This window comes from Mirounga leonina, unplaced genomic scaffold (genome assembly GCF_011800145.1).
Source record: "Mirounga leonina isolate KUSES-001 unplaced genomic scaffold, KU_Mleo_1.0 Mir_174, whole genome shotgun sequence".
NCBI classification, from domain to species: Eukaryota; Metazoa; Chordata; class Mammalia; order Carnivora; family Phocidae; genus Mirounga; species Mirounga leonina.
The window spans coordinates 62942550-62955035 of NW_023270451.1; the positions used below are offsets into that span (position 1 = coordinate 62942550).

Below are 12486 nucleotides of genomic sequence, written 5' to 3' on the forward strand. Positions count from 1 at the left end.
GTGGGATGTAGTTTTCCCTGATTCAGTGTAAGTTAATGTAGATTGCAAAGTAATTTTAGTAAAGCTAAATTTATTCAATATTATAATAGAAATCATAGGTTCAACAAGCTACTTATTTATAGTACAATGTTAATACATTGTGGGTTAATTTTTTCTTATTGTGGTTAATCTTTCTTGGCAAAAACCAGAAAGGCTATACTTGACCTTGGTGTTCACTGATCCATGAATTCCAAAGGTTTGGAAACCAATGATTTAACCAGTCCCATTCCCTTATCAAATGTAGGAAAAAAATGATAAAAAAAACTGATAGCAACCAATCTTTTATTTGAAAAATAAATTAGGTAAGTGGTAACTTTACACCTCTATCTTTAAACTAGAAAGCAAGTGCTCTCAAAGGACGCTTCCTTATAACTAACCTAACTACCCTTAGAGCAAATCTAAACCCTCTAAGCTACAAAAATCTTCTTGCATTGTCTTATGGTTCAATTGAGAAAAGCTTATATCCAAATAAACAAAGATCTGAAACATATGAAACTTTTTATTGCTAAAAATATATGCTATTCCTATTATCTTAACAATATTAGAGTTTTTAGAAAGCTTTTTTTTTTTTTTTTTATCTAGTATCAGCTAATAGCAGATCCTTTAGTTTTCTTTATAGGTATTTTTCCAACACAATGATTTCCTTAAACTTCCCTAAGCCAATGGCATACTTTCCTTAACCCTGTAACAACAGAGCCTGAAACTAAAAAAGTTACTAAGCCACTCACTCTAAGGACAAACATACACAGAGAAGCAAGATCACTGGGCACCAGCTGGCCTTCCAATCCCGAGACTGAGATGGTTTAGGGTTAAAAAAAAAAATGTTCACAGTGGAAAAGCTAGGACATAGCAAATGTGAATTTCTACAGTAAATTTCTGTATGAATATATAAAGTGAAAAAAGATGCTACCCTCCCTCAACCCATGCCCTTCACTCTTATTTCATTCCACATTTCATGGTACCACAGAAAACACTAAGGGGCGCCTCGGTGGCTCAGTTGTTTAAGTCTGCCTTCGGCCCAGGTCATGATCCCAGGGTCCTGGGATCGAGTCCCATGTCAGGCTCCCTGCTCAGTGGGGAGCCTGCTTCTCCCTCTGCCCCTCCCCACTGCTTGTGGGCTTTCTCTAACAAAAATCTTAAAAAAAACCCCAAAAACCAAAAAAACACTAAGTTCCTGGGTTGAGCTCGTCTGTTCTACCTATTTTATAAAGATGATTTTTTTCCCTCATGATACAGAAAAAATTTTAATTTAGTGTATTACTTCTGTAGTCTCATAGTATCTAATGTTCAATAAATCCTTTATTACATGGAATGAAGAATATGTGCCTGGTCTTCCAGCTTTACAATATTCCAAAGTCAATTCTGTAATTCTGTTCACTTCACCCTCATTTCTGTGCCACTCCTTTTGTCAGCGGGGAAATAATGTAACACACACTGGAGGGGAATCAGATCCGGGTGTTTAGGGCGTGACACGAGCTGAGAAACCCTGCAGCATCCCAGCTCAGTCTCCTCACTGGTGGAAGAGGGATAACAACCTTCTTCTTTTTTTTTTTAAAGATTTTTTTTTTTATTTTTTTGACAGAGAGAGACATAGCGAGAGCAGGAACACAAGCAGGGGGAGTGGGAGAGGGAGAAGCAGGCTTCCCACAGAGCAGGGAGCCCGATGCGGGACTCGATCCCAGGACCCTGGGATCATGACCTGAGCCGAAGGCAGACGCTTAACGACTGAGCCACCCAGGTGCCCAGATAACAACCTTCTTAACACAACTTTAGTATTACAGAATAAATTAAGAGTTTAGTCAGTGTTATGGGAAGTGTGAGCCGTGGACCAAGCCAGTACCCAAATTATTAATATCTGTCCATCATTAAGTACAGAGAATTTTTAGATACTTACAAGTGATGTGACATTGCCCTGACATCCAAAAGCAGAATTCTACACTAACATTTTGTTATGAAAGTGTCCACACAGAAAAACTGAAAGAAAGGTTTGTAGTGGTTTGAAAAATCACTTAACCAATCTCAGTTCTTTATCAAACGTGAAGAAATCATAAGTTAAAACACATAACAACTGCCTTTGTTCTGACATATACCTCCAGCCTAGATTCTACAAATGACATTTTAGTCTAGCATTTCTCTCACATATCCATCTACACCTCCATCAATCCAAATTATTTTTGTTATGCAATTCAGAATAAGTCAAACACATGATTTTTATTTTGCAAAATAATCCGCAATGGATTGGAAAACAAACACTGGCCCCTTCGCTGCAGGTACAGTATCTCAGGAAACTTTTGAGAAGACTGGTGATATACTAATGTTGACACAGAAAATTGAGAAAGAATATTTCTAAAAACCGGGTGCACAGGTGGCTCAGTTGGTTAAGTGTCTGCCTTCGGCTCAGGTCATGATTCTGGAGTCCCGGGATCGAGCCCCGCATCGGGCTTCCTGCTCAGCAGGGAGTCTTCTTCTCCCTCTGCTCCTTATCCTGCTCTTGCTTTCACTCTAATAAATAAAATCTTAAAAAATATTTCTAAAAACCAAGTTGCTTTATTTTCTACAATACTGTCAAGATACCAGAGAATGAGCTACTACCCTTTCATATTCTACATGTCTAAAACATGACTCTTAAGGATACCAAGTTATTTACTCTTGACAAGCAAGGAGCCTACAGCAGAGAAATGAAGTTCCTTACAGCAGAGAAATGAAGTTCCAAAATGAAAATGAAATAAAATCCTGAAAAGTCAATCTTCAAAGCAAACATCCTGCTAAGTCAAAGAAAGATGAGCCCCCAAATCACTGAACTACAACCTCCCTGACATCTAATGGCTCTCAATAAATATTTGTTGAATCAATTTCTCTAGTTTACACCTTGTAGTTATTTGTTTTTCCACCAGATGGCAACTATGCATGGAACAACAATGTTGGTTTTTAACCCCAGCATTGGGTTTTCAGCATAGTGAGGGACTTCAAAGGTACAAATCCAAGAGCCCTTTCAGAACTTGGATTCCCCTGGGGCGCCTGGGTGGCTCCATGGGTTTAAGCGTCTGACTCTTGATTTCGGCTCTGGTCATGATCTCAAGGTCGTGGATTGGAGTTTTGTGTTGGGCTTGCACTCAGTGGGGAGTCTTGAGGATTCTCTGCCTCTGCCTTATCCCTTGTTTCCTAGTAGCAATACTTCCCCTATAGTAGTCCTGTTCTCACAGACTTCTATCCCCTATAATACCAAAGAAAATGTAAGTTCTTCCAAGGCCATTCTTAGACTTTTTAATGGCAGCTAACCTGGTGTTCAACCTTCCAGGTTAACCACTGCTCAAGTGACAGGCCCCCTTAACTAAGCTGGTGGCTCTCCACACATGCTGCAATTCCCACGTATGTGTTCCAGTGCAGAGCCTGCATTCTTTCCAGGTTCCATTGTTCATCTTCTTAGTGAAGCCTCCTCCATTTAAAACTGCAACTCTGCCTCTGACAGTTCCTGCCCTGTTTTCAGTTTTTTTCTCCACAGCACTTACAACCATTTAAAGTATTACATTTGTACTATGACTTAATCCCACCAGAAAGCAAGTTCCATTAGAGCAATGGGATCTGTATGGTTCACCCTTGTACTTCCAGGTCGATCAACATCGGCTGAATGAGTGAAATCATCAGTGAACTTGCCATTGGAGTAAGATCTCACCATTAGCACAAAAAGGAGTAATTCTAGCTACAGCAGCAGCAGTGCTATGAACACAGAAGACGCCGTGCACCTTCAGGGGGCCTGCTTAGACGTAGTTCAGCTACATTTTTATGGACACTAGGTCTCCCTCATTTGTGAAGCTGGGTGTATGAACCCAAACCTAGGAATTTACATAATTCCCTTCTGCATTTCATCTATTGTCCTCTGTTTTAATATTTTCAGACCTTTACTAAATAGGTGGTATTAGGAACCATCTTCATCCAGTGTGGGCTGCCCAACCTAGTGTGTGGACTGCCCTAAGCTCTTTCTGCTTTTGGGGTTTTTTCTAACTTTCTACTTTGGAACTCATATGCTTCCTCACAAATCCCTTCGCAGTGTAATAGTGATGGCAGAGAAACCAGAACTGGGAGAGGAAAGGAATAAGCATTTATATGCACAAGTCATGCACAAATCAGAGAAGTTGGGCACATGAAATATGCCTAAATGCGTCTCTTAATGTAACAATAGCAACTTTTATCTGTGTACTGCTTTAAGATGCACAATTATCTTCACTTATACTTTTTCATTCTGATTCCATCTATGTGATACTTTCTTTATTGAACATAAACTGACTTTGAGACCCAGCAGAGGTCCCTAAACTTGAATGTTCATCAAAATCATCTGGAGGACTTGTTAAAACAGGTATCTGCCCCCCCCTCCACCACACTCCTCAATTTTCCAACTCCATAAGCTCTGCAGTGGGGCCTGAGAATCTGCATTTCCAACAATTTCGAGCGATGCTGCCACTACTAGCCCGAGGGCTGTTGTTCTGAGATGTTCTGCCTTGGGGAAAGGACACACATACAGGTCATCTAATGTAAAAAGCATAGTGGTCTTTTCCATAGGCAACTGTGCTTATCACTGAACTTTCAAATGGAATGATAATTATTAGGGGGGAATTATAAAAATTATTTAACACTCTCAAACTGCAAAGGAAAAAAAGGGCTACACAGACTGCCCTCCCCCAACGAATTCATTTTTTACACAAGAGATCAATTCCAGAATCAGTACTTCCTAATTGTAAGCAGGCTTCCCCCTGGAGCTCAACTTTCCCTTCTCAGATACATCCTGCCCACACCCTCACCCACCCACACTCCTTTATCACTAATTACATTGAGATTTCACCAGTTACCACTATTCTACCCTCCCACTAGCACTCCCAATACCTTTTAGCTGGGAGTTTTTTTCTAAGGCCCAACCCTCTAAGTCCTCTAAACAGGACTCATCTAACACTCTCTCCTTAAACGCTAGCTTTTCAAGCTAACTATAGCGTAGTGGTAAAGACCAGGAGCTGTGAAACCAGATCAAGGTCAAACATAGATCCTGCCACATAAAAGCTGCTTAACACTGGGCAAATTGGTTAGCCTCTGTGGGTCTCTACTTTTCTCATCTAAAGAATGGGATACTAATAGTGCATACCTCAGTTACTGTTAGGATGCATTAAGTTTCTACCTTTTAAGTCCTTGTTATACTGAAATTGGTATTACCACTACCACCCCCTCACCATCCTTTTTTGAGAGAGAAACTCATACAGCACTGCACATGGGAATACTATAAAATCAAGGAATCCAAAATAATATTAAATTTTACATTTCAGTAAATCATTAATATAAAAGTCAATGGTGGGTTGATTTGCTAGTAAATCACCACAATTGAGTACTTAGCATACATCATGCCTTTTGCTATGTTTTCACTTACCTCATTTAATTTGTATAGACCTATACTTTCAGATGTGTAGTGAACATTACACATAAATTCCTTGGATTCCTCAAATCCAGCATACTCAAAATTTGAACTCCTCTTCCACCCCAAACCTGCTTTGCCTATTTTTCTACCTCCCTGAATGCCATCATCATCATCACCTAGTGCCCCAGCCAGAAATCCAGGAGTCATCCTTGACCCTTCCTTAACCCTTCCTGACCCTAACCCTTCCATTCTGTATCCACTGTGTTGCTACACTGGAGATAAACAGAAGATGAAGGTTATGGGTATAGACAAGTTTTGAAATCAGTGATACCCTGGTCATTAAAAAATGAGGCAGAAAACACAAACGAGCAAATGAAATCAAAGAACATAACCTTGAAGGTGACCCATGTTATACTCTTCTCACCTGATTCACCTACTATTGCTTTTATTCATATTTTGTCTTTATCACTCCTGGATTATTACAACAGCCTCTGGAATTCCTGGTCTTCGAGTTCCTTAACCAAAGTTCTATAGGACACCAACTTCCTTATAAAACCCTGTTGTTAGAACAGACTCTAAGTATAGAGAACAATCTCAGTTGCTAGAGGGGAGATGGGCCAGGGGATGGGTTAAATGGGCGATGGGGATTAAGAAGTGCACTTGTGATGAGCAGCACTGGGTGTTGTACATAGGTGATGAATCACTGACTTCTACACTTGAAACTAATAATACACTGTATGTTAACTGGAATTTAAATAAAAACTTGTAAAAGAAAAATATTAGGAATCCACGACTTATCAGGGTTCTTACTTTAAATCCTTTTTTTTTTTTTTTTTGCCTGAATTACCAATAAACATCTTTCTTTAGGGAAAGAAACAATTATTGTTCACATCATTCCCAAATGGTAGCTCCATTTCAAATGTTATTTCCTTCTAAGTATCCCTTGCTTCTCTAGTTGAAATCCATTCTTTCATATTCCCAGAAGCCTTTATCAATTACTATTCATGAAATATCACCATTTATGATTGATGTTTAGATTTCTACCTCAATATTTTGAGTAAAGTGAAAACAAGTCAATGTGAAAGAAGCAAAAGGTGAAATTGAGAACTTGATTAATGTAAAGGCTCTTTGGGACAGCCTTATGGTAGCAGTTCTCAATCCTGTCTGCACATTGGAATCAACTGGGTAACTAAAAAAAATTCTGATGCCTGAGTCCCAGAGTACAGGTCCTGGGTGCAGCCTGAGCACTGAGATTTTTAAAAGCTTTCCAAGGGATTCTGATGTGCAGCCAAGGCCGAGAAATACTGATCAATGAGAAATTTTAAAAAAGGAGTTAAGAGAATAAAGAATTTTTATTTATTTTTTTAAAGATTTTATTTATTTGATAGAGAGACAGACAGAAGAGCACAAGCAGAGGGAATGGCAGAGGGAGAGGGAGAAGGAGGCTCTGCACTGAGCAGGGAGCCTGATGCGGGACTCGATCCCAGGGCCCTGGGATCATGACCTGAACCGAAGGCAGATGCTTAACCATCTGAGCCACCCAGGCGCCTGAGAATAAAGAATTTTTAAATGGAAGTAAACACCTGGTGAAAATCAAAAGAGAGGACTCAGGACCAACAAATGGTCCTGTAAAGAAGTCTAGAAGGCAAGGAATTCAGGGGCACGTGGTAGAGTAAAGCAAATGGCTTACAGTTGGTTCTAGGCTGCAGCTGGAAAAGAGATGGGCTGAGAAAGAATGGGTGCAGGAAACCCTGCTTAGAGTGACAACAAAGAGCAAACAGTGGAAATGAAAGGTCAAGTAAATTCAGAGAGGGAATTCTGAAAAAAAAAAAATGCTCTTAGTTGGGAAATTTTCAAAAATGACAAAAGCTGATGTGTGACAACAATGTCGTGTTACTGAATTGAGAGATGAACATTCAGATATAGAGAAGTTTTGAAATCAGGACTACCCTGGTCATCAACAATGAGGAAAATTCATGTCAGCAGCTGAAGTCATCAAGGAACACTGTATCTTGGAGGTCTAAGATGACAGCACAATTGTGAAGACAGGTGTTATGCTTATAGATGGTCTATGAAAAAGGGAGGTTTTGGTGGAGGTATGTGATGAAGACCTTTGACACCTGTGTGCACAGGGAGCCACTCATCTCAGGTGCATCATTCCCTCCTCTGCCAAAAAAAGTTCTTATAGTTTAGAAAAGCAGGCATATACTAAGATATTTCTGTGTTGGTTATTGCAATAACACATAATCCTTATTCTTCATCACTAAGCACCAAACATTTAAAACATGCACTAAATACAAAGCTAAATAAATTCTAAAATCCAGAAACTGGTGCCCGTAGTAAATGATGGAGTAAAGAATATGGAGTCACCATGAATCCTTCACACAGTAGCAATATGTGAATGCTTACTCTTTTTACATCAGTGTTTCTCCAAATTCTGATCCTTTCCCCTCACTGGATTCCTGTGTGCTACTTCAAAAACCAGTAAGTTTGTAAAAGGAGAAAACACTAGCCATACACTAAACTTAAATACCATCAGAAACGCCAGATTCCAAGCTCATTAAACCCTTGGAAATACTCACACTATGGTAAATATTATGGGTGACCAACATCTCTCTATAGTACAATTGCCTTATAGTAAGTCTGTAGTAAGAGACAGGGATACAATTAGTTTAGTGTGTCCTATAAGACAAGGAAATGTATAGATAAAATCACCTACTGCATCACCCAATCAGTTGTCAAGTTCTTTAGAATCCTTTTCACTTCAGTAAATATTAAATCTAATTTATCCCAGTAATGAATTTAAAAAGTTGCATTTTTATAAGGAACATCAACCCCCTATTAGAGATGAGTGTGGGTAATCAAACTACTGGAGAATGCAAAAATACATACAAAGAAGAAATGCAAGGGAAATCCATCATGACATTGGTATTAGGGGCAGAATACTTCATATTATAGTGCCATGCCATTATGACAAAATTTATTTACAACACTATGAAAAGAGAAAATGATGCAACCCAAAAAGTAGGTAAAAATCTACTACAATGAATACCTTACATTTGACATAGCAGTCTTATTTCCAGGCCCTGGTTATTAAATTGAGACTAAAAGTGGTTTATTGATCTGTTTACAACACTCTAAAGACAAAAACTAAAACTGTTTTGTTCTGACATAAGAAAAAGCAATGGAAAGCACTTAGTCCACTGCCTGCTACATGGTCGGCACTCAGTGATGACAGTTCCCGAGCTCACTGACCCAAACATAGGTTCTAACACCCTTCAAAGGGCATCCACTGAAAATTCTCTGGGTTAAATGTCCATATTAGCAAGACACTGAATTTTAAAAGTGAGTCAATGTTAATTTCATACACATAAGTCAGGTTTTAGGTTGACGACGATGAACGAAGAAAAGAAACAAAACCAATGAGGGTGCAGAAAAGGACTGAAAGAGAAGGCAAGAGCAGTGTTAGTGTGAAGAGCAAACAACAAATTCCTCAAGTTCTGGGTCTGTCATGCAACATGCCCCCCAGGTTAATTTGCTAGGATGACACAGAATGGTAATGATTCTAGAACGTGGATTCAGGGGCTGCCAGCCCTGCCAGATACATTTACTTCCATAGCTCCAATCAATCTCTTGGGCAGCTGGTGGAAGCCCCCCTAGCTACACCCATGAGCTACTAGCCCTAGGGGCAGAGATGCCAACAGTGGCCAGTCTGAGAAAGTCAACTTATCCTGGTTTAGCCTCAGCTCCTACTAGGTGTGGCCCCTCAAAGGGTCCTCAGGGTCCTGTCTTTTCAATGTGATCCTTAGTACCTCAGAATATAACTTTATTCTCCCAGGTAAGTTGAGAAAGATCCTCAAAATAGTGTTCCTGCTAAATCCTCCACAGTATGGGTGCTCTACGGTTCTTTCAAAGAGCATCTCCTTTGATTAAGTTAGAACCAACTATTGCCCTTCCTTCCATCTGTCTCTGAATTCCAATGCTAGCCCTGAACTCAAGAAACCACTCCTAAGAGATCTCTCTCTAGTGTTGCACAAGAACCAAAACCCCACTATCAGCTCAGGAGAGTTCAAAGGTCCTTGTTAAAATTATGCATGCTAAACTGAAATAAGAGATTCTGGGCTAAAAAAAATCATAGTTTTCCATTTTGTCAAGGTGATTTAGGGTGAAATTTTCAGGATTAACTTCCCATTTATTGTGTATGATTGGGATAAACTGCCCAGTTTTTCATATTAACACATATTTACATAATGAATAAAGTACTGATTCATTCCTTCACTCCAAAAGTATTTGAGTGCCCAGCACTGTGCTAGATCCTGGGAATACAGTGAACAAAATAAACACAATCCCAAGATGTCATAATAAATCACATTGTGATATCTATCTCCAAAATAACCTAGCATATTATAAATATTTAATGGCAAAACAAACTGGGTAGTATGGTGGAACAAATGGGGAAAAAACTAAACAGAGGATTTATCATTTAAATCTTTCTACAAATTATGAACATGTATTAATTATATGCAATACTGGGCACATATTTATAAGAGCTAGTGTTTTTCTTTTAAAATTGCTATCATTTTGCATATACAAATCACATTAAAAGGTACTAATAGCTTGAAAAGGACTGCTTGTCAAGAGTAACAGTAATAAAATTCCAAACAGCAAAATTTTCATGCTAAGAATGAAAAAACACAGCACAATGACTTCAAAAGTAGTATATTGTACTATATATAATCTCAAAAAAAATACTCTTCCTAGCACATAAAAGATAGTTTTACTTTTCCAAACTTAACTGATGGTTTCTGTATAAGGAACATGCAAATATATTAACAATTTTCTTACCAAAATAGAGCCCAATATATGTACAAACATTTAGGGGGAAAAAAGTTTGTCCTTGATTTTAACATGCACCTGTATGTAGAAACAGCCATATATACTCACAGGAATGACAGACACTGACAAACAGTTAACATTTAGCAAAGGCAAAAAAAGAAACAAAAAATCCTGCTAGGCCCTTTTTCTGCTTGACAAAGAATGGAGACAGTTACCAAAGTAACAGAAAGTGACACAAAAACCACACTTCAAACAAACCAACTGCTTGTCAGTATTAGGACTTGAGTTGACAAACAGGTTTAATCCAGTTCCTCAAAGGTCATGCTGTCAAGGTGAAGGATGAACATCTCCCGCTACTGCATGAGGCTGGCTGTCATTCTGAGGACAGGGTTCCTCCTCCGCCGCCACAGGGGTCACTTTGTCTGACCCTCCTGCAGGAGGAAGTTCGTTGTTTGTCCCCTCTTCACTAGGGGGGTTACCAGACAATTCATTCGACATGAGAACTTGCAAAGATTCTGTTCCATCTTCAACATCCACTGGAATGCCCAAAGCTTTAAGAATGTCACATTTGCACATAGGACAGGTCCCATGGGCCAGAATCCAGGGATCGATGCAATTCTTGTGGAAAAAGTGTTTACAAGTGAGAATACGCACTGTGTCATTAGGCTTATAGAGTTCAAAGCAAACTACGCAGCTATCTCCATTCGGACTGATTTCCTCGTCCCCCTCCTTCAGCACCCGAAGCTGAAGCTGGCCAAAGGCTTTCTTGAGATCGGTCGTTAACCGTTGCCATCTCCGGTTCTGAATCCTGGCTACCCAAAGTCTCCAAATATGATAAAAGATGAAATATGCTAAAGTAGCAGTTGTGACAATCACAAAAGACACAAAATAGTGATTCATCCAGATGATGTGTTTTCTCCCCACCTCAACTATGACTGTGACGTGAACTCCCTTCTGAATTAAGTGCAAAATCTCCATGCCCTTTAGGTTACCGATCATCACCACAATGATGTCTTCAAATGCCTGATGAGACATGGGAAAAACCTGATTACCAGTTCCTGGAAAGTTGTAGATGATCACTCCACTGGCTCCCTTCTCAACAGCTACTTTAATTTTCTGCGTGAAGGTACAACCTCCCCGTTCAACAAGCGCGAGCCAGGTCTCGGAGTTCTTTGATCTTCTGAAACTGGTATTGGGATTACACGCATTTTGAGTTTTCCCCTCTGGTGGCACTATAACTCCTGCTACTCTCTTCAAAGTGGAGCCTCTTCCAAACACACCGGCTTCCCCCAACTCTGACAACATGCGATTCCCAACGTGAAAGGATATGTTCATGTAAGCAGTCCAAACAGCACTAGCTCTGCAACAGTTCTGACTAAGAAGCCAAAGAAAACTAAATTTCATAAGCCAGGAAGATGCAGTGTTGTTTCCATGAGTGCCAATCCTGAGTAGACTCATCTCTCTCTTCACCTAGAGACTGAAGTACCAACCCAACAAAATTATGTGGCTTCCACATCTGTTGGAAATCAATTCAGAACAATAACATGAGAAAAATCTTCCGGGTAAAAACAAGTTTCACTGTCTTCCAGCATGTTTTTCTAAGAAATTCTTAAAGATGTCTTATGAGGTTCCGATGTTTTATTAGAGAGAGAAACACTTTAGATTGAAAAAAAAAAAAAATCCCAGTCTCACTAATGTAAACTCCAGATACTGTATGGGTAATGTGATTATGACATAAAAGACAACACAGCCAATTAGAGAAGAGCTTTGAGCCTGCTGGAAACTTACTGGCCTGAATGCTTCAAATACTGTTAGGGGTGATTTCTAGATTGTAAAATCAATTCAATCCTTGAGCTACATGTTAACAGGTATCACTTTAAACAAAAAATTAAATATAAAATCCATACAACACATGCACATACAAAACTTGAAAGCATATGCAAGAAAGCCACAGAATTATCATTTTTCTTGACAATAAATCAAGGAAACATGTAACAAAATGGCAAGTTTTAAATAATTAGAAATTAGTACTGTGAATAATTATGCGGGAAAAGCAGTGAGCTCTGTAGTACCACTTTTAATTCACATTTGGTCACAGTGCAAATTTTTTATTTATCATGTAAACCATTGTACTAAATTTATTTAATAATTGCTTGCTCAGGTTGGTTGGTTCAGTCTGGTTTTGATTTGGATTTTTAAAAGGAGGATTTTGA

The 12486-nt window shown here is 39.1% G+C and overlaps 2 protein-coding genes across 11 annotated transcripts in view; both read right to left on the bottom strand.

Moving 5' to 3' along the window:
* CADPS2 (calcium dependent secretion activator 2) overlaps positions 1-12486 on the bottom strand; it is a 516958-nt gene that overhangs the window by 337945 nt on the left and 166527 nt on the right. The window lies entirely within an intron of this gene.
* RNF133 (ring finger protein 133) lies at positions 10601-12218 on the bottom strand. Its single transcript, XM_035021020.1, has one exon. The coding sequence runs from the start codon at positions 11729-11731 to the stop codon at positions 10601-10603; it is 1131 nt and encodes a 376-aa protein (XP_034876911.1). The 5' UTR covers positions 11732-12218.

What these genes read in the sequence shown, in the direction of transcription:
- RNF133 (XM_035021020.1), bottom strand. Translation starts at nt 11,731, where the DNA reads ATGAGTCTACTCAGGATTGGCACTCATGGAAACAACACTGCATCTTCC.